The following is a 22,770-nucleotide window of genomic DNA, read 5'->3' on the forward strand; positions in this document are numbered from 1 at the left end:
AATAAATTATTTGCCTGTGGTTTTCAGGTAGTGACTGGGAAGTCTAGTAAACCTGCTTATATATTGCAGAAACAGTTAAGTTTCCTTCTCATTAACAACTGTGCAGTGCTGGTGCTTGAATCCGTTTAAACTACAGTTTCCACAGATAGAATAAAATAATTCAGGGTAAAAGACTGCCAAACCATATTCCATACAGAAAAAAACAAATTTAAATGCGCATTAGAGATCTTGTCACTAAGGAGATGTATGCACTTCAATTTTTGTGTTAAAAATCAATTTTGCTGGAGAATATAAATCCTCGCACAAGTACTGTGTTTCCTTACGTTTGAATCAGGAATTTGTAGTTACAGAACTGCTACTCTGTGACAAACTTGCTCAAAATTGTCATAATACAAACATTTTAGACATTTAACAATGCTTTTGGAACACTTTATTGGTCTGAATAAGTTTTTGGATGTAAATAGAATTCTAGATACATTAAAGTCAGTAGGAATTTTGCTGTGGTCTCCAAATTAAGAATGTTATATTCCCACTGGTTTTGAAATAGTTTTCTGCATGCACATTTCCATGTTTCTAATCAGGAAGACACCATAAAATCTATGACACTGTTTAGCTTTTCCCTGTAGTCTGCTCTTTTGAGCAATAGAAACATAGTTTTAGTATGTGAATTTTCAGCATTTTCTCCACCAGACAACTCCGGCTAAAGTGAGTCAGTAAGCAAGGTTTCCATCCCTGTAAAAAAATCAAAAAGCACATATTTTTGCCAGCCTCCTAAAATACACATGCAAGGAGACAAGCAGGGCTTCTTCAGGCTGCTCTAAATACAGAAGAACAGCTCATAGAATGGCAAATGCTGATACAAAAGTATTAGCAAAAATCTGCAAGAAGGGAGAAAAAAAAAACAGGGAAATGTTACTGAACAATTCTATGATTCTATGAAAAGGCCAGAAGGACCTAAAAATAGAAAGAAATGGCTTGAACATTGGTAAAGTGCAGGAATTTCAGAACCTAAAAACAGGGGAAAAGAAAAAAAAACACAACACACTAATGTACATCTGTTCTTATTTTAATAAATGAGTGTTACTTCCTTTGTATCACCTTAAGAGGGTTAAGAACATGAAAAGCAAAACAGGAAAGAAAAAGCAGCACAAAATGACTGGAGAACATGTAAGATTCTTTCCTGCATGGGAAAAGCAGATTGTGAATTCAGAGGAGTTTTGCCATGGCAGTATCATGAAGCCTACAACCTTCCCACATGCTCCTAAATATTGAGAAGGTATTTTGGAATAGTTCTATAGATTTTTAGTTGAAATTTCCGATATGATTGTGCACTTTAAAAAACTAAGTAACAATAAACTTGGTGTGTCATTAATAAGCAAAGCAAAATGGCTTAATAATTTATAATGTATTTATAATGTAGGAATCTCTACAAAGATCTTTCATCTGTTGTAATTGGAAGAAGTGGCAGATGTGACTGCCACTTACCAAGACTGCCTTCTATAGCTATAACTCTATTTTTAGCCTACTGTCTTTGGGTGTCTCAAGTCTTCTAACTGGCTCACAGACTAAAGACACTGAATGAACTGTTTGATACTGTAACAAACAGAAAAGCAAGAAGTTAAGAGTTCCAGTATTTTTTTTTCTCTGTTAGAAATTCAACTTGTTATTTCTAGATAGTACAGAATAATAAAATAAACAACAGCTTCAAAAACATAGTAGGACATATGGTGAAAGTGCTTTTCTAGTAATAAGTACTTGGGTTAAAAAGATGTTATATATACTAATAACCTAAGATAAAATGTGTCATGCTAAATGCATTATTTATGCCCAGCTTTTACATTCATGATAGGTGACTGACATAATAGAAGCTTAACAAAACAAGGTTGCTAACACACAGGCCCTCCTATCATCATGCCCTAGTCATGCTCAGGATAGAACACACCAGCATTTGTTCCTTATATTCCTTCCTAAAGGATTTTGTATCCATTTTAAATGAAAGGGACACAAAATAAGAATCTATTACTTAAAATGCTCACTTAAACTTGATCTCATCTTTCATGGGGATAAAACTCACCTTGACGCAAATACTCGTTACTAGTGACTTTATCACCTTTATATGGATGCATTTCTTTTATTTCCTTTAGTGCAACAAGCTTTTCCTGAACAGGGGGAAAAAAAAAGAAAAAAAAAGTCGGAATATCGCCCATTCTTTTAATCCACTTCAATTTCTAGCACAAATTTAAAATATGTCAAAATGATCCTTTACATGTTATTTTAATCACTGAAGATCACAAAATCCAACTGAAGCTAAAATGTAGAGTTTGGGACCGGTCTTTTTAGTATTTTAATATTTAGTCAAATTAAATTACTTTTGTCTCCCCAGGTGAAAAGAAGTTAATGATGAAATTGCTGCTCACTGGTTTTGTATTTTCTGAAAAATCCCTAACACCAGTAAAATCTGGTCTTCATTTATGCAGACTCTCAGGCACAAGGATCCTGAAAGACATGTCTCGTGGCATAGAACTACTCTGAATACCACATAAGCAAAGTCAACATCAGCAGCATAGAATGTAGAAACATTAAAGCTACTACTTGTTTTGAACAAAGCCTGCATAACCTGCAGGTGCAAATTCTACACTTACATAAGTAAACTTATTTTTCCTTCTCCTTTTTGGGCACCAGAACTGTCATCTGACCATTTCAATACAGAAACACTACTTTACACTTGTAAATACCTGGTATTTATGATGCATAAGTACATGTGTGCAGTTTATAGGTCTAACATTTGGAGTAAAGATCTCAGTATTCAAAGTTATATTGCAACATACCCATAGGTGGCAGAATGAGCATACTATTAGATACAAGAAATCATCACCTGCATCAACTCATGGGCTAAGCATCCCAGAGCTTCCTGAGTCATCTCATTAGTTTCTAATGTTGTTATGACTTCCCAGTTACCATTCTGGAACCTCACTGGCATAGAGAAGACAATTCCTTCAGGAACGCAATATTGACCTAAAGAAGAGGGAATGAACAACCCAAACATGATTTCTGATTACAAAATACATGGTCACCTGTGTCAAGATTAAATCTTACAGACCTGCACAAATCTGCAACTGTAAGATCTTACTATAAACAGAGATTGTATTTTTCAGTGTACAGTTCAAAGACTAAAAGAGTTCCCCTTTTACTCTAGCTTTGTATTTTAATTAGCCATACATGAATCATAGGATAGGTTGGGCTGGAAGGGAGCCTGGAGCTTTCAAGGTCAGCTTGTTCAGTCCCTCCTGCAGTGAGCAGGGACATCTTCAACTATATTAGACTATCCGACTTGACCTTGAATGTTTCCAGGGATGGGGCTTCTACCACCTCTCTAGGCAACCTGTTCCAGTGCTTCACCACCCTCACCGAAAAAGATTTCTTTCTTATCTCTAGTCTGAATCTACCCTCATTTAGTTTAAAACCATTACCCCTTGTCCTATCACTTACAGGGCCTGCCAAAAGGGTTGTTCCCATCTTTCTTATAAGCCCCCTTTAAGTATTGAGAGGTCGCTATAAGGTCTTCCTGGAGCCTTCTCTTCTCTAGGCTGAACAGCCCTGACTCTCTCAGCCCTTCCTCACAGTAGAGGTGCTCCATCACTCTGATCATTTTTGTGGCCCTCGTCTGGACCCACTCCAAGAAGTTGTCTTTCCTGTGATATTACACAATTGCTGTAACAATTTTGTATCTTAAAAAGGGGGAACAAGTATTTTTTTTATTTCATACAAGGCTTAAATGGGTATTGTGAAATGTTCCATTCATTGGTTCACATAGCTGCACAAGAACATGGTTTTATACCTTTAGGCTCTAAGAACTATAAACAGTCCTTGCACAATGTACATACATCAGAAAAGCATTTAAACTAAAAGACTAAGAGAAGACCTGCAACAACGTGATATTAACCTAAGAGATGTTTATAAGAAGTGATTATCAAATCACAAGACACAGAAAGTAAAATTGCTTAGATTTTGAGGTCCTTATGCTGAAAAAAACTCTCAGTTTCCCATTATATCATGACTCGGTTTACAAGTTTGTATTAAATGAAAAATCTTGATTAAAAAAATACTATTATACATACTGGGGAAAGCTACAAGAGAATATGGGTAGCAAATCTACATTTACCTTTAGTAAGTACTCCCACAGAAACAATCTCCCCAGGAGGAGAGCCATGATACCAGTATCTCAGTACAGTGGCTACTGCATGAGCAGGTAACATTCCTACACAATGACTGACCCGGGAACTCAGTGAACTCTGTTCAGATAGAAGTTCTGAATGGATCCATTCACTACCAACAAAAGGAAAAAAGATTTTAAAAAACCCCAAACAACTTAGATGACTGCAGTAAGAGTAGTTTTTTAGGGCAAAAAAATAGTTTAAAATTATTCAAACTTCATTGCTGAAGGTAAGGCACTGAAAGACAGAAAAAATAGGGTCTAAAATAAAATTACTCAAAAGATAACAAGAAGCACTATATGTATCTATGAAAGTGCAGTCATTTACTCAAGTAATAACCATTATTATTATTAATCTACTGCCCTCTGACTGTACCCATCCTTTCTCTGCTACTTCTCTTTCCACAAGAAGCTATCTAGTTGCCAGATATCTTTTTTTCAGCTGTTAACAAACTGTCTATTTTGGGAAATGGACAACATAGGTGTGCTCAGACTTATGTTCAATGGAATTCAGGTACTTCAAGATGCAGATATATGTTCACTATTATTTCAACGTCTTCTCATGCATACTAGATATGTAAGTCACTATCTAGACTTCTATTACTTCTTATAGGCTTCTCACAATATGGTAGGAGACAAACACACTTAATATGAAGGAAAATAGTTACAAAGTTGGCAGGAGAGTCAGAACTATATAACACTACAAACTACTCAGCCTCTTTTACAGACTGAGTACTTCAACTTGAGTTTTCCTGTATGTACAGTGCTAGTCAGTAAAGAATAATCCTGAAAACAAAAACCTCTCTTGATGTTTATGAAACAGTTCAGATAAACATGGATTAAAAGCAGTTCTTTAGTTTTACTTCAAAAAATTAGTCTGCACTGTACCTATCATAAATCACACTCAACAAAGGATACGGAAAATTAGGTGGACCCCAAATAGCACCGTCATATCCATAAAGTTTTGCATGTGACAAATCAATGTAGTTACAGCCAGTAATATTGCCCCAAACAATCACATCTTTAACTCCTGTAACAGAGAAAAATACACAGATTTAATTATGAAAAGACAGACAAATACTTCCACAATGTAGGTTGGAATAGATGACCTCTTTCAGTATTAATTATTCTTCAATAACTGTTCTGCCTTGATATCAGAAATTATTTTATGTGAAAAATACAAGGTTGTCCATAATATATAAAACCTTATTACAATCTGAAAAAAGGAACTTTGATTTATATTATGCCATTGTACATAACAGACAAAAATAAATAAGTACTTAGCTGTTGAAAACCAAAACAAATCATATTGGAAACACAGAGCAATGTTTCTTTTAAAATTCTGTATATGCAAATATAGAACGCTGAACAGTAAAAAATAATTACAAAAAAATAAACTACCTGATTTGGTGCAAAAGGAATTTCTCAAATAACCTGCTGATAGGCTAGTCAGCCTATTTACTTACTTTTCTATTTTATTAGGCTGCAAAATATCTAGACTTGTCATTGGTGATCAGTTCCTAGCCCTGCAATATCGAAAGAATCCTGATGCTGAGCACGCTGTTGTAGCACAGCTTGCTATGCAGCACAGAACTGTGCAAATATAACGAAGCTGCAGCAATTGACCTGAGAAAGCAAGCTAATTAACCTAGAAATAATAATACAGTGTAGTTCTGCTATACTCTCATTATCTGCACAGCAGTATGTTGTCATGTTTATTCACAGTTAGTTTGCATGTCTCCAAAATACCAATGCATTGCAGAGTGCAAATGCAATCTTGAAGTCCTACCTCCTGATTCACGACACAGCTCAGTCCTTCTTAGCACATTTCGAGCAAGAAATACACACCAGAATGGCAGGGCTGTGTCCAAGAGTTAGCAAAAGAATTGACCTTCATGGGATTAGGCACAAATCCAGATAGTGGCAAGCACAGAGAATGATAGGGCCTGCTAGTCACACCCTAGCCTTCTGTACAGCCATGCAACTCAGTGGGTGTCCTGCTGTGCTTGTATTTCTGCATACACATCAATTATGTTCTGTGACTAAATAGGTACTTTCAAAGGTGTCCATCCACTGAGTGCCCCAAATGCTACGAGAACACAAAAATATTCACCTGCTACGTTCATATTCAGCTTCCTGGCCAGCATGGCTTTAGCTGCACTTTCCCAGGATGATGAAACAGCAATGACATTTTCAGGCTTAATGGATGGTCCATATACCATAATCATCATTGCCTTAAGGTTTACAAATGTTTTTCCTGATGAAATTACTCTGACCTCACTCTTGGCATTCTTCTCAATCAGAGGACCATACACTTGACAGATCTCACTCACTTCTCTGATGTAGTTCTCAAGGGATTGGACTTCACGGTTTAATAGGACATCATCAAGAACAATGATAATATCAGCTTGAATAAAAGCCTTGTCTAATTCAGTGTGCTCTGAAATACTTCGCAGGAGTGGGAATGCCATGTCTTCAGCTTCCATTACAATACCACAAAGAACGTCCTTAAACTGGGGAATGTCAAGCAAATGGATACTGATTTCTGTGGTCATCCCAAACACTTCTCCATTTGCCAATAAAGGGATTAGCTGATAAGAGATTGGAGCTGATGCACTGATAAGAAAAGTATATAGACAAATTACAATTACTGACTAAGAACTGCTTATTTGGAAGTATTACATAAATAAACACAATTATCTTTCTTTTGTATTTGATTATGTTTAAATAGACCATTAGCTTGGATTCTTTATTGCTCTGTCATTTTAACAGGTTAAAAATTAGAACAGCTCTGTTGTCCTTTCATTTGAAGATTTTTCCATCTTATACATTTCAGTCCATACTGTCACTTAAAACAGGGTGTCTTTAAAGAAACACAATTTTCTTAACATGCTCTGCTAGGACCACCAGAACTACAGAAATTTCTAAAGCTAGAACTGCTAGAGACTTTTTAGTTACTTAAATAGCTCCAAAAACATTTAATGCAAGATAGTTACACTATGAAATTCCTAGCTTATTTTGTAAATACTTGCTTTTCTCTAAAGCGATCTGAAGTCTAAATGTTACTTCCCTCACTAACTGGTGCAGAATGTAACAAAAGTAGAAATAATTTCTAAAGTAGATACTGAATGCTCATACTGTGGCGCACAGAACCGAATTCCAATCAGCAAATTACTGAGGTTTGTGTACAACTTCAGATGGTTACACCTGCTATACATGAGAGGAAAAAGTGCATTCTTCTGAAGCTGAGTGAAACTTCCTAGATATTATTTTCACTCTCACCTGGTGATCCAGATCTGCAAAGGCTTGATAAGTCTTTTAACTTCTTCCTCTTCTTTTGCAATTTCAATATGCGCCCGCAGGTTCTCCTCAGCAATGCGTAACATTTCCTCACTTAACATCGTTGAGTTGACACCATAATAGTGCTAAGAACAAAAAGGATGATCTCTAATCAAATGCCAATCGAAACACAGCAAGGTAACATTTCACACTTGAAGGAGAAATAAAGAACAACGCCATAAGAAAATGTAAAATACAGATTTATAATATTAAAGGCAGCTCATTACCTGAGCATATTCCAGAAAATCATCCAGTCCTCCCATAAGCAGACCCTTCCCTCCACGGTACAAGAGTTCTCTCCAAATGATAGGAGACTGTCGGTGTTCCCATCCATTCTTTTCACAAATGTCATGAAGCCACTGCTAATGTAAACATCCCCACCAAAAAGTTTTCATTTTCGCATTTGGTAACACTTGAATGTTACAGCTATAAATACTCTTATTTCCTTATACGTAACTACAAGGTGCTTCACATCTTTCATACCACTGTGCACAAAATGGCGGAATAACACCAAGCAAGACACGGTGATACACTGTGATACCTCAGCAAAAGGTCTTACCTCTGCTTGATGTTACTGCTGTAATTTTGCTCAATAGCCTTAGTGTTCCTAAAGATAATGTTGTGAAGTGAGTAACCTGAGGATTCCTATTTAGCTGCAGAAGGTAAGTAAGCTGCAGAGGTTAACAACTATTCACTTGACTCTTTTAGTTACTTGGCTGCGGTGTCAATAAAAATGTAAGAGGTAATAATCATCATAGTACTGTCTATCTCATTAGTAATACTCTTCTTTTTTTCAGTTTTTTATAGGAACTATAGTGTAGACATGGCAACATCTCTACAGCAAAAGTTCAGAAAGGCCCATCCACATTGTAAACAAACATATGAGATTTATTTTCATATTTCCATTGGAATTCAAAGCCCTTGAATGTCAGAAATGCTCTTGACACATAACAACTCTGAGGGCATATGCAATCACAGTGTGCAAAGATGTACATGCTGAGAAGCCTTTTATACATAATAAAAAAATGAATAAACTCAAACTTCTGAAAAAACTCAGCTTTAGGCTGGCTGTCATTTTGTGCCCATCTCCTGTGGTAAGACTCAAGAGAATGCCAGTCTCTCACAATATTCCAACTTTTCCTCTGGCTATCTCTCATAGCTAAAGCTTCTTCTGCAGCACCTCTACCCACATATCAAAATACTAATACAGAACAAGAAGAGACATATTGAGACAGCTTGTCTGAAGACAAAGAAGAGGCAAGCCTAGAGAGTGCTGGCTCTTCAGCCCAGGGAAGAAAAAGCTCCGGGGAGATCTTATAGTGGCCTTCCAGTACCTGAAGGGGCCTACAGGAAAACTGAAGAGTGGCTTTTCACCAGAGAGGGCAGTGACAAGACAAGGGGTAATGGTTTTTAAGTGAGAGAGGGTAGATTTAGTTTAGACAGCGGGAAGAAATTCTTCACCATGAGGGTATTAAGGTGCTGTAACAGGTTGCCTACGGACTTTGTGGAAGCCCCCTGTTCACAGCAGGGAGGTTGGAACCTGCTGATCTTTAAGGTTCCTTCAAACCTTAACCATTCTATGATTCTATACTACAGATAAGCACATTCCTTGCTCTGTAGAGCACTGGAACACCTACCAACGACTTCACTAACGATCCCTTACCTCCCATTCGTCAGGGTGCTGAGTGATCTTGTGAACCCTGAAGTCTGGCAAGTTAGCCTGGAGATAGTCTGCCAGAAGTTCCGCTTTGGCATAGTATGGGCAGTCTGCCTTACCTGTGAATACATCAACACCACAGATGGAAGATTTTGTGACATTGACTGATAAGGGCTTAACAGGCCAAAAAGCTTTCCAATTGCTCCAATACAAAGAGTCTTACGTAACAAGCATCCCGTGAGTCCCCAGAAAGTAACAGGACAAGCGTAAGAGACAACCAAGAAAGGATCGTTTTGGAGGTGAGGCAGTCTCTGCAGCCAGCGTTTAAGGGGCTGAGGAGGTCACCCCAAAGGGAGAGCAGTAGAGAGACAGAAACCTCCCCGACGGGATAAGAAGGCTGACCGGGAAAGGGCTGAGGCAGCGTGCCGCAGCCTTTCCAGAGAAACTAAAGGAACGCGAGGTCAGGGAACCCGCGGAGAGGAGCGGCCGCCCCGGCCCGGCCCGGCCCCCCCGCGCCTCACCCGCCACCACCAGCCTGGCCATGCGCGCGGCACCCCCCAACGGTCGGTCTGGCGCTGCGCAGCAACGCGCCGCGCGCCGCCACCACTTGTCCCTCGGCTCGCGCCGTCCCTCTCGCGAGGCCCGCCGAGAGCGCGCGGAGGGAGGGCCGGGTGTCATGGCGCCGCCGCGGGCCAGGTAACAGTTACCGGGCGGCAGGGTCGGGTGCGGGACCCGCCCGGCACGGCCCGGCCCGGCGGGACCCTCCGCCGATTGCGCCCGGGTGCTCCGACCCGCTGCGGAGCCGCCGAAGGGCCCCTGGCCCCTTGGCGCCGGGTCGCGGGCCGGTGCCGCGCCGCGCTCCTCCGAGCAGCGCTGCCAAAGCCCGGCAGAAGGCGAGCCCGAAGCCGAGAGGCTTTGCCCGGCTCGGTGCCCCGGCGCTGGCAGCGTGCCCGCGGGCGTGCCGCGGCCGGCAGGCAGGCAGGCTCGCCCCGGGATGGCGGCAGGGACAGGCTGGGCACCGGGACAGGCCGTCTGTGGCCGCAGCCACAGGGTTCTGTTAACCGGAGCTGAAAGGAGACGCTGTCAGTTGGGAAAATGCCCTCCCTCCTGGCACAGTTTTTGGTTAACAACAAGAGGAAAGACCTGACAGCCCGGATGAGTTAGCCTTGCATTGAAATGTTTGACTAAAACGTAAGAGTCTTTCTGCAAGTAATTTTCCAGGGATCTTTCTCCAAATGTATTTTTTCCTCTAAAAGATGTGCATAAATTTGGCAGTTGAAACTTCAGGAATTGGAAGTCCAGTAACTAATCCATTATTTTCAATTGTTTTTACAGATAAGTGGTGCTATGCAGTTTCTCCAGGACTCTTTCCAGTGGTAGAATTTCATTATCTTCCTCAGTTTGAACTGTCATTTAAAATATTTTCATGAGACATTAGCGAAAATGAATAATAAAATTAATTATTTTTTAAATACTGTCAGATACATGCATAGGTGTCATTCTGTGCTTACTCCCAAATCTTCAGCTACAACTAGAAAACATATTTTATGGATTGGCATATACAGGAATCCCCTGGAAAAGGTGACCTTCAGGAAATTATTTTTAAATATTTTTCCTTCTGCGCATGGATCATCTCCTCGATTTCTATCTCAAAACACAGATGTTTTTAGTACAGGTGCTAAAATACAACAAGAGAAAAGTACAGAGGATTTGGTGGGTGAGCAGGCTCCCCAAAGCTCCTTGGAACTTGAAAAGTTGGACGATTCTGAGAGCTTCAAAGGAAAGCATGTAGTGGATCATAGTGATCCATTCTTTAGTAGTCTCCAGAAATGTACCTGTCCTTCCGACGTACTAGACTTGGTTTTGGAGTCTGCTGTTTCTGTTAAGCACTTCACAAACTGTTTAACTACAGTATGGAAGCTCTTCAAAAACCTGTCTGAAGACCAGCAGCGTTATGAGAAGCAGCTCATCTTTGAGCATCCAGCTTTTGTCAAGCTTTGCCAGCAGCTGCTACGGGATGCCAGAAGGATGACACGGGGTGACCTGGTGTTCAGTCTGCATGCTGTGGTGAACCTGGGCGTTCCTCAGAACACTCTCCTAGTCCAGACTTTTGTGAGGGTGTGCCAAGTAAGTAGCAAAATCCCTCTTCTACATTTGGGCTGAAACCTCGGGGATAATTCTGGGAGGGTGTGGAACAGAGACAGGGTTACGTCCCTGGTTTAGTCTGATGATCTGTGGAAATAGGGCTTCATTGTTGAGTTGTGTGTTCTTCTGTTTTCCTGTGTTTTAAACCACTGCCTGGTTTCAGGCAGATTTAACAAGAGAGAAGTCTCAAAAGTCACTATATTTTTCAAATCAACTAAATTTGACTGATACAACACCTTGTAGGTCACTGCAGGATTAAAGTTTTACTAATTGACTTCTGGGGGGAAGAGAGGATGCTTGGTACAGATTAAGATTGGTTAATTTTTCTTTTCTGAAATGTACTGGTCTGAAGTAATCTGACATTATGAAAACTCTTTCAACAGGAGAAGCTCAATCAATTTGATAACCGATGTATCTCAGTTTTGGCAACTACTTTAGTCGGGCTGGGTAAAGACAAGAATGTGAGCGCTCTTCAAGCTGGATTACAGTGAGAAAAAATATATCTTTCACATGCTCTTCATATTTAAATGCTGTTTGACAATATGTCTTTTAGAAATCATGGAGGGAATGTCTGCATGTAAAGGAAATATTGTGGTTTTAGGACTTTAATGATCTCATGAGATAACACAAGACAGTGATTTTTTGCATTGTCTTTGCAGTTCTAAGCAGGAAGGCTTCCAGTCGCACAGGGTGCTAGACTGCTCTGCAGGGGCTTCATAATCTGACTGCAGCTCCACCAGTTTTTTTTGTGATGTTGGTAAAGTCACTTCACGTATATATGAGTCTGTTTTATCCATATGTAGAAGGAGGTAATGAAATTAGCTTACTTTGTGAAGTATTTTGATTTGTCAGGATGAAAAATGCTACTTAACAGTCAGGGCGTATTTTCTTTTAATTTAGAAAGTTAAAGATGAAGACAAGTTTAGACTTTATTTGTGCATCCAGCAAGGCCTTCTGTGTAGTGCTTTATGAGAATGACTTCTTTAGCTGTAGTTACTTTTTCTAGAGCAGTGAGATTTATGTGGGTAACTGATCTGCTCACTCCCTGGAGATAATTTTTACTGAGAATGTCACAAAACTTGCCATGGATTAGTACTTTTGGTGCCATGTCAGGTCCTGCTTTGATAAGGTGGATGTGTTAGTGATACACAAAAAACAGGTTCTCCTGGATGCTCAGGTACACAGTTCTTGCTAATTCTTATAACAGAGTGGGAGACCCACTGACAGCTCTTTCTTTGACTTGATGTCTGGACCTCTTGCCCATTAGCAGGAAACTGGATCGGCAGGGATGAATTTCAGAGTAGTGCACTGCCTTAGAAAGCCATGGCCATGCAGGTATATTTAAGGGTGATTCAGACATCACAATTACAATACCTCCCCCTTCTGAGCCAGAAAAGGAGGTTCTGAGAAAGCACAACTCCTTGATCTTGTGCATATGATCCCTCTTGTGTTATGATATCCTTCTGTTCCTGCAGCCCACAGCACTGCTTGTTTGGGGTTTTTTCTCACTTGCACCAAGTTGTTTTCAGTGTTTATCCCTAAGTTCAGACCTTCCCTGCACATAGAGGATTCCATGATAAAAATGTGGGGGAGTTTTTTGTTTGGTTTTGTGTTGTTTTTTTTCCTGCAGAAGAGCGTTAGTAGCTTGAGGCTTAATCACATTCACATCTCCAGTGTCACATGTGCAGTTTGGGTAGATTCCCCTACTGTTAATGAATCAGCAAAAACATTAATCTATCAAGGTAACATTAAGAAAGCATATGTAATTATTTCCATGTGCAAAATATCTGTACTTCAGCTACAGAGTTATGCTGGCTTTGCAAAAAAAGAGGTGGGAGAGGAGCAGGGAATTACAGTTTTAACTTGGGAGTACATCAGTAAGAGAGTATGGGGGTGCCTACCTGTTTCTGCTGAAATGAGGAAAGCTCTGTTAAACAGTTACTCTCTCAAGCTCAAGGCCTTGTGTTTTTCTTTCAGATTACTAGTGGAGCAGCGCATCCCAAGTATCAGAGACATCTTTATACTGCAAAACCTGATGAAATGCATGGGAAAAGATGCTCCAGTCTTTCTGAAAAAGAAATTAGAGGTAAATTAGTTGGAGGCTCATTTTTACTTCCACAAAGCCTGTGCTCTTGCATTATTTGTAAATTTTTTATGGTTCTTTCCAGGCACTTAAAATATAATAGTAGGGTTAATTGCATTTGCTTTATGAATCATAATCCAGCTATATCTGCAGGAAGAACTTAAATTTGAGGCTAGTAAAATCCCACCATGAAAGGGGCAGAAAGCAATGGAGATGGTACAAAAAGAATTGATTCAGTAAAATAGCAGTGCCCTCACCTCTTGTTTGGATTGGCCACATGGTATTTCATAGAAGGACTTACAGGCTGTTCCCTGATTCCCTTGCCCAGTTTTAGGCTTGGTGACCAGAAGACAGGATATTTGTCTATGATGGAGCTGTGTCCAGTAATGGTACAGGGCTAGAGGACTGATGGGAGTAACATGCCAGGAGAATTCACCTAGCTCATGGCCTTATCTTTTTCTGTACCTTAAAGGGCCCCTGGAAAATACAATGGTTGGGAGCAGGCTGTAGGTTTTATGACAGGGCACACTGGGTTTCGTCCTCTGATTTAAAAACAATTTTTGAAACCTTCTTTCAAAAAGGGCCTGCTAGTGTTTTTATCACATAGCTGAAGTGCTCTTAGGTCAGGGTGTAGTAGCACTCCTGAGGAAGTGAGGGAAGATACCACTGATGGGAAACTAGACAAGAGAAGAGCAGTGCAGGGGGCTCATGCAACATGCTAGATGTAAGTAAATCGTAAAACCTTGGACAAGGTACCTCTTTGTACAAGGTGATGAGAAGCTTACCAAAGATATGGTAGAATATGGAACTGAGAGGAAAGTAACATTTCCACTTTTTAACTGAAGTGAGTTAATTTTCTGAGCCTACAGGGTGCTGTTTCTAATACTGTATAATTTCTGTTGTGGACACATTTTGTATTTAATCTTTGATACGCATGCAGTAAAAATATTATATTTTAATAGCCCATATACTTTCTAGTCTCATTTTTCCTATAATTTATATCAATCTAATTACTGCTTTGATAAATTAAGTCTCTTTTCCGGCATCAGCTGACTGTCTGTGCCTCAGACCACATCTGTAGCTGGGTGTTTGTATAAAAGATTCACCACTTGGTGCACTGTTGGATCACTTTGAAGGCTTACAGCAGTCATGTGCATTCAGAACAGCAATTGGAGTGCTGCCTTGTGCCAATTATGTTTCTGGTACTTGCTTAAGACTTGGGAGGAGACGTATTCACAGTGTTTAGAAATAAGCTTTACTGAGACTATTTTATTTAAAAAAAAAATCCATATAAAGGCAAATTGTTGGGAACTTGCATAGTGACGTGGTTCTAGAACGCTTGATCTGCTGTAATTGTGTATTAAGAAATTGAGACTTATTGCTTTATGATTTTGCTGTTAGTTGCTCTTTTTTCTTTCATCTAAGTCTGAACAGACAAAGGAATTTGGGAAAGTTCTAGTTAAAATGCCTTTATCAGAAAGAATTTGTAATATACCTGAAAAATGAAGGATTTAATAAACTCTTAATTCACTTTAGATGGCAGTTTTGAAAGAGATAGATCATCTGACTTTCCTGAATGCTCTGCGTGTGTTTTTGGCTCTTAATGCTATGAATTACTGTTCCATTCCAATCCTGAATGCCTGCAGTAAAAAGATCCAGGGTAAGAAAAAAAATGTTTATTACATTTCCCTTCCTCAGACTAAATTCTTCCTAATTATTGTTTCAATGCAGGAAACATCTTTGTTTTACAGGATATTATGGTAATGTGGAGCCATTTGATAAGCAACAAGACAGAAAATTACTAATCAATAATGAAAGCAGTGTAGTCTGCCCTTCTTAACATTTACCTGGATTACATGTTTTTCTTTGCTGTTTTCTGTATGCAGAATTTAGGAAAATTACTGAATTCTAGCAAGAAAAAAACATTTCAAATAAACAGCCATTATTTGTCCTGTTTGTTCATATGTATTAGGACAAAGCCTTTAATAATACATATTGACTTCTGCTATAGGTGTTTCACCACACTCAATACACAGACTAGGTGGCATACACAGAGTGAGCAGCTACTCAATACTTTTTCCTGCATTTTTTAAGTGCATGGTTTCAGTACTTGCATGCTATACATCATGCAAATGATTATCTGGGGACAGAATGATTAATTTCTGGACAGAGATGACCCCTTTCAGAGGCTAGAAATGTAATAAGACGAGCACGGGGCATGCTGTGCTGTTTGTTGCTGGGGCTCTCAAGAAAGTAGCCCCCTCCCACATCTGGGGACCTGACCAGAACCATAATAACTTCATAGGTACTTACTGAATTAATTTTTGCAGCAGCAAGGTAGTGACCTGGTCATGATACTAATTTTCTAATTATGCAGAAGAGAGAAATTTAGGTCAGTTAGCCTGTCTTAAGAATACCTACCATTACATGCCAATTTATTTGATGCCCAGCTCTCACTGGCTTCAGTTGCAGTTGTCAGCACTCAGCACTTCAAGAAATGAGGTAACTGTTTTATGCTGAGCCTGGAAAATCACTGAGCACAACTCAGAAGTTAGATTCAGTTGTTTTCTTGCTTCCCTTTTGAGTCCTCTGGCAGAGGAAAAGATGAAGTCTAGTTTTGATGGGTGCTGATCCTACTGCTGCAACTCTGCTCTTTTCTCTTGCAGTCACTGTCATTTATGACACATATGCCCCTCATTCCAGCAAACAAAGCAGGATGCTCGAGAGAGAGCACTGTTCTTCATTACTTTTATCTTTTTCATCTCAGTAGTAGGTCCATCTCATGTAGCAAATGAAGTAGCAGTCCTGTGCAGAAGTTTGTTGTCATCTGGCACTCAATCTGTCTCATCATACTCATATGCTGGGAGGTTATGTTATGGTTCTATATTTTCCAATTTGGCATACAGTAATGCTTTAGTGCTTGACAGCTCTTAGTGCTTTTTTTGATGTAAATTAATATTTGTGGTTTCTTGCTGTTTTGTAAAACCAAATGAGAAAAAAAAGGAAATTTCATCATGTGCTAAGATCTAATTAATCAGCAGCTTTAAATCCACCTCTTTGTTACTCCCTTGGCTGACATGGTAATGCAGACAGCCCAAAGGCTTAATCAGTATTAGAAGGGCTAGCCTGAGGATTTCCATGCTGAGTGCAGGGATGTACTGGAAATCAACAATCCTAGAACAAAAGATGTTCTGGGAACACAGTCTTCTTGCTTCTGTTAATTTGTCCCTTTTTGCTGATGTGTCCCTTTTAGCTTGATCCTGACTCAGTTTGGTTTGTTCTACCTCTCAGTTTCTTTGTGTGTTTTAGCAAGGTTGACTTTGCCTAGCTAGTCTCAGTTCCTTATCTGATATTTTTTTCCCCTCCTCCATCCCTTAGCCAAACTGTTCCCACAATGTCTCTAACCTACAGCTCTCATTTCTTTGTAACATTTGTCCTTTTTTGCTCTTCTGTTACAGAGAATATCCATGATGTTCCATTTCGGCAGTTAGTTCTCATTCTGGAAGCCTGTAGCAATCTCCAGTACCGTAATGTAAAACTGTTTTCAGTAGTAGCAGACTATGTTAATTCTACTGCCTACCTTTGGGATACAAGACAGGTGAGTTTGAGAATAAATAATTTATAAAGGTACTAGTAGAATATCTGGTGCTTTCCATCTCATTTTCTTCATGGTTGTGTTTGATCTTTGGAAAACAGATTTTTTTTAGGAATACCAATCTGACAAAGTTGATATAGTTAATTTTTTTAAATGCTCTTCTATTTATGGATAAATAAAGAAATGAGAAATAGGTTTGAAAATGTTGCTTTTGTTTACAATGTCTTTTATTAAATCAATAGCATCTACTTTTCTGGCTTTCTTGACCTTGTAAAACTATCTTTTCTTTTAGATTATCCTTTTTCTTTCTGCCTGCGAGACACTTGGCTTTCAGCCTAGTGAGCTGATGGGTGTTTTTGCTGAGAAGGTGATAGAAGATCCTGAATTCCTCAACTTCAAAAACCTTTTGATTGTTCTCCGAGTGTATTCACGACTCAACTATGCTCCCAGAGGCCAAAAGCATCTGTAGGTTTTTATTTAGAATGCCTGACGATACATTATGTAGTCATTACAGAGTAATGTATGGCAACTAGTACTTGATTTCAGTTGTGAAAGAGTTAATAATCCTGTTTTATTAATTTGTAAGGTAAATTTGCTGTGTCTTTTTGTGTTTTTTTCTACATAGGAATTTTGCTCTGTAATTGAAAACAGAGACCTTGGTTCTGGATCAGGCTACTAAAGCTGTTGATGGGTAGCTGTGTCCTCAAAGAATCTAAAGCTAGTCTTAGACTACACGATTACACAAGATAATAAAGATTCTAACTTGTGTTTTTTGTTTGAAATCTGTACTTGATATAGCCTTATTTGTGTATTTTGATACTTTTTTCTGATTTTGAAAAAGGTTTTTTGAGACTCTTCATAGCTGCTTGAATAAGTACCTCCCTCAGATTTCCAACACAGAACTGCTGAGGGCAGTGTATTCATTTTGCATCTTAGGATATCTTCCTCATCAAGCACTTGATGAGCTGCTACAAAAGGACAGCAGGGATGAACTTCTACTGTCAGGTGAGGCCTTACTTTGTCACAGCCTTGTTTTGAAAGTGATAGTCTGCCTCCATACATAATTGGTTGTAATTGTGTTAAAAGTTTAGAAATTAAAGAATGCAAACAAGATTAATATTAAATTTGAAGTCCTCAAGACAAAGCTAACATAGTGATGATGATCTAAGTGATCTGTTTCTGCAGTAGGGCATCAGGCTTATTGGGCCTTGTGGTGGCAACAGTTTAACAGAGAGAGGTGACTATGAGATTTGTGGAAATGGTAGAAATTTTTAAGAGCCAGGGTTTCTATCTTTGACAGATGTTCAGGCACTTTTAAAAACAGAGGAAGTCTTAACCTTTATAAACTAACTTTAAGACTTGGAATCATGAGTAAAAGGGTTTTTTGACTGCTCTGAGTTATAATGAGGAGCTTGAAATGGTTTGTATTAGAATTTGGTTTCCACATGACAGTTCCCTACAGCCAGTAGAGTAGTTCAGTAGAGTAGAAGTCTAGTGTAGAGCAAAACACTGTGCCTTGCTGTTGACGCTGCTGTGACTGAACCTGAAAGCTGTAAAGCTGTAACTGCTTGGAGTTTGCACAGCTTCGTACTCTTAAAGTACAGTTTCAAAATCATGGCCATTGATGATATCCCTTATTTGTTTCAGAAATAGCTGTCTAGTTGTCTGGATTTTATAAATGTTTTTTATGCATGCTCTCTCATTCTGTGTTATCGTTAAGTCTCCTGTAATAACTGATAGCATGCACAGAGCTGTGTACAGTAGAGGGGAAAGACTGGGTAAATAGGCAGGTCCCAGCTGTAGACCTTCATACTATATTTAGTGAAATGGTGGTGTATATTACCAATATATTGGTGATTGGTGAAGACACTCAATAATATGCAGTGAAAAAACAATTTGGTATTGATTCCTATCTTGAAATTAATTTGCTCTGCCAGAACAGAATAAATGATAATAAAATGAAAAATTCTATGGGATGATACATTGCATGTAATATTTTTTGTACAATTTTTCAGATGATCTTTACAAAGAACAAAAGGAAATGATGCTTCACTGTGTGAAAACATGTGCAGAACTTGATAGTCCTTCCTTCACGAAGCCTTCATTTGTGCTGACGGAGAATTTCTCTTCATTAGTATCTCTTAATCTCAAAAAGGCTCGGGCAGCACTGATAGAACTTCTGGGAGATGAAACCATGTTTCGGCAAAACGTTCAGCTGCCATACAGATATCATATTGGTATGAAGCCACCTTACTGTCATGTTCTTTTTAATGTAGATTAATAATCCCCAAAATAAAGAGGTGGTAACAAATGTGCATAGGGTACAAGTGATTAAAAGTGTAACACTTTGAAGACACAGTCTTAAAAAATTATGTCCTGGATTGGTGAATCTTCTTTCTAGGATACTTCAGTTAAAGTATTTAAGTTAATTTACTAAAACTATGTGATTGCTCTTATTTACAAAACTTCCTTGGGCATTTTGTTAAGCATCTGTGAACAGATATTCATTGTACATAAATCCAACGTGGGCAGCTGTTTCTAGAGAGTTGACATGTTAGTTCTAAATGACAGAAAAAAAGCTGAACAGCAGCTTTCTTTTGTTCTCTGACTTGTTTCTTCTCTGAAGCTCTGGCTTGAGTTTTGCTTTTCTTTAGGAAATGCAATATGACCTTCTTTGACAGGTGATAATTTCATAACATTTGGTTTCTTTTATATTTTGATGTTGCGCTTTTTTTTTTGTGCCAGCCATGCAGCTTACCAATGTTTTTGTATTTGTAATAATTTTCTTCCTAAATATTTCTAATGAAGAATTGAATTGCAGGACAATCGCAGTCGGTATGACAGACTAGTTTCTTTAAACTGTGGTTTCACTCCCATAAATTTATATCTACAGTTTCCAAAAACAAAGGTGTTTTTTTTTCTGGAGATGTGCAAGCTATGGCTGTTTATATTAGTTACATGGAGGGTAAAGCCATTGGTAATATGCAAGTTACTGGAGAACAGCAACTAGAAACACAGCAGTGGTGTCTGAACTTTTTCAAATTAGTTATTCATTCAAAACCAATTTGAACAATTAACATTCAAATGAGAACATTAATTGTAACCTCTTGCAATATTAAACGTTTTGGTATTTTGTTTTCAGATTTTGAAATCAGAATGGATACAGACAGAAAGAAGGTGCTCCCAATAGCTGCAACAGATGATCTTGCTGACTCAAGTGTTCAAAGGTGTCTTTTTTGATTGCGTATTTTTTATAGCATGCTAGTTTTATTTATATGTATTCCATCCAGTAACTTACTTAGTTCACTGATTCGCAGAAGCAAAGTAGATAACTGACTTCTTGTTTGTGCTCACTGAAATATAACAAAATTGCCACGCCAATTCAGAGCAAGAACTCATCCAGCTCGCTGCCTTCTTCTAACAGAGGCTAAAACTTAACATTTCAGAGAAGTAGGCAGGAAACATCACAGTAATCTGATACTCTTATAATGCATACGGGTTTTGAAGTATGACTGAAAATTCCAACTATTTGTGTGTCCAGATCAACATTCAGTTATTCTCTTAAGTCTCTAAAATGTGTGTCTCAGTGGTATGATATGGCAATTAATTCAGCTGCTGAAATATAGTTTGAATAAAAAGGATCATCATATCCCTATTTTAAGTCATTAATCTTGTGTAGAGAAATGACCTCTCAGTAACTGAAGTGGGACATGTATCATTAAAGTAATGCTTAAGTGGAATTGGTAATACTTAACATTTGTGTGCTGGATCACTGCACAGCAATGTCTTTTGTATAGATTGCTTTTTGGGAAGAGGAGAGCTAGTGAATTGTGTAACTGTCATGATTCCAAGGCATTCAGCTTGCCATACCCTTAAAAGTAGGTTTATGGCAGGAAGTAACTGAATATTAGCAAAGGTTCAGAGTAAATGCAGAAGCTGTGTGTGGAACCGTCCATCTTCTCTCCCTCTCGCATAAGACTAAACAAAATGCCTTTCAAGCCAGCAAAATAAGAGTGGCATCTTTTTGTTGATTTAGCCAAGGATGGACTGGAACAGGCCCCTTGCTCTACCAGGTAAGTTCGTAAGAAGAAAAGAGCACAAGGGTTATGATAACTGGCAGAAAAATGGTAAAATACCTGGCCAATGCTAATTGCCTAATTTTAACAGTGGTACTTTACTCAAACAGTGATTTCTGATCTATAAAAGAGGGCAAGTTCTGCAGGTCTGTGGCTCTCTGCCTGCCTAGGAGGAGACCCTGCTGCAGCACCGGCTTGTGACAAACCGTCAAAATAACGTAGTTTTGAATGATCGCTTTCCTTCTCATTGTGGAAGAAGTAGAGATCTAAGAACTTAATTCTGCTGTAGGTATTTGGATAGACGATGGTACTTGCACGAAGCTCATAGAAGAAAAGAGGGTCTAAATTACTTAAGCCTGGAGAAGGAAAAGTATAATGAAAATTTTGATAATTTTGCCTACCAGAAAGACAGCTATATATTCTGAATTCTTAAAGGACAGTGTTGAATCATTGTATTAAAAATGTTTGTTCTGCGTTTGTACAATGGAGTCTTCCCTAATTTTCTTCATTGTAGATTGGCTTTTCTCTTTGTTCCTCTGTCGGCTTTCTGTATGGGTACAACGCACCCCTTAGGGAGGCTGGCAATGAAGAAGCGGCATCTAAATAACCTGGGCTTTCATGTGATTCTGGTAAGAGAGCCCTGTTCTCTCTGTTTCAGTCCTGTTTTTGGCACAGTGAAGAGTATGTTTGGTAGAACACGTCTTGTAGGGAAAGCTAAGCCTTCTTCAGAGTGGTAATTGTGTATCACCTACACTTAGAAAGTAGTGGTGGTATCACTAGGAAGAAAGGACAGAGGAACTCTAAAAGATAAGCTACCATTTATCATTACCAGTGGAATAAATATAATCATAGTTCATTAAAAAAAAAAATTCAAGTCACTGAATTGCTTTGTCCCTAAAAATCTATGTGACTTTGGCTAATTTCCCTGCTTTTTGTAGAATGAATCATTCAAGTCAACTTTTTTTCAAAATACAGTTAATTCCTATGGCCTTCCCATCACAGCACTTGGTTTGTGCAACAGGGTAGTTTGCTAAAGACAACAGAAGTAATGTACCCTTTTCTTTTCCTTTCTTCCAGATCCAGAGCAAGAAGTTTCAGGAAATGACAAATGAAGATGCAGTTAAGTTTTTGAAAGGACAAATTTATTCAGAAAATGTTTTCCCTTTTTCTGAAGTGACTGTGCAGGATAATAATTAAAATAAACTAATGATTTTGAGTCTCCTGATCTCTCTTTTCCTATGTAATTAATGTAAGGTTTTAATGGAAAAGATAAGCAGTTTTACACACTACTGCCCAAAGTATTACAGATTGAGAAGTTTGTAAAGTGAAGGAAAGCGGTTGTGAAGTGGGAGTGAATTTTCTTTAGTGGAAGGAACCACTTAATCCAAAAGAGATCCTTGCATCTATTGTTGTTGACATTTCTTAATTTTATCTTAACTTTGCTTCCTCTCTTCCATACCCCAAGTCAAATTTTTCTCTTCTCCTGAGCTGGGTCAGGGAAAGGAAGTGACCGTTTCGACTGCTATTGGAACCTGGTCTACAAATATGCTGTGGAGGGATTCCCCTCAGCATCCCACCCCAACCATCCCTTCTGTTAATCTTTATGCAGAACTGTAGATGTTAAAGCAGTAAATAAATCAGCCCAAGGGATATATTAAAAAA

At 38.7% G+C, this 22,770-nt stretch overlaps 2 protein-coding genes across 5 annotated transcripts; one reads left to right on the forward strand and one right to left on the reverse strand.

Moving 5' to 3' along the window:
- Positions 1–374: 374 nt before the first annotated feature.
- MDH1B (malate dehydrogenase 1B) lies at positions 375–13,284 on the reverse strand. 2 transcript variants are annotated; one of them, XM_051624127.1, is made up of 10 exons: positions 13,256–13,284; positions 9,216–9,328; positions 7,780–7,914; positions 7,496–7,638; positions 6,327–6,829; positions 5,102–5,243; positions 4,163–4,326; positions 2,876–3,015; positions 2,075–2,159; positions 375–732 (listed from the first exon to the last, which is right to left on the reverse strand). In XM_051624127.1, the coding sequence occupies exons 3-10, from the start codon at positions 7,813–7,815 to the stop codon at positions 701–703; spliced, it is 1,245 nt and encodes a 414-aa protein (XP_051480087.1). In that variant the 5' UTR covers positions 7,816–7,914; positions 9,216–9,328; positions 13,256–13,284; the 3' UTR covers positions 375–700. The 2 variants fall into 2 exon arrangements, with proteins under 2 accessions (XP_051480087.1, XP_051480086.1); XM_051624126.1 differs by lacking the exon at positions 13,256–13,284 and adding an exon at positions 9,731–9,774.
- On the forward strand, positions 9,862–22,333 carry FASTKD2 (FAST kinase domains 2). Of its 3 annotated transcripts, XM_051624118.1 has the most exons (13): positions 9,862–9,905; positions 10,545–11,336; positions 11,738–11,841; positions 13,332–13,440; positions 14,974–15,097; positions 16,896–17,035; positions 17,325–17,497; positions 17,874–18,037; positions 19,048–19,269; positions 20,175–20,259; positions 21,069–21,105; positions 21,623–21,737; positions 22,186–22,333. In XM_051624118.1, the coding sequence occupies exons 2-12, from the start codon at positions 10,653–10,655 to the stop codon at positions 21,713–21,715; spliced, it is 1,935 nt and encodes a 644-aa protein (XP_051480078.1). In that variant the 5' UTR covers positions 9,862–9,905; positions 10,545–10,652; the 3' UTR covers positions 21,716–21,737; positions 22,186–22,333. The 3 variants fall into 3 exon arrangements, with proteins under 3 accessions (XP_051480078.1, XP_051480076.1, XP_051480077.1); XM_051624116.1 differs by lacking the exon at positions 21,069–21,105; XM_051624117.1 differs by lacking the exons at positions 9,862–9,905; positions 21,069–21,105 and adding an exon at positions 10,284–10,400.
- The last annotated feature ends 437 nt before the right edge of the window (positions 22,334–22,770 follow it).

The sequence above is a fragment of the Apus apus genome, chromosome 6 (genome assembly GCF_020740795.1).
Source record: "Apus apus isolate bApuApu2 chromosome 6, bApuApu2.pri.cur, whole genome shotgun sequence".
In the NCBI taxonomy this organism is placed as follows: Eukaryota; Metazoa; Chordata; class Aves; order Apodiformes; family Apodidae; genus Apus; species Apus apus.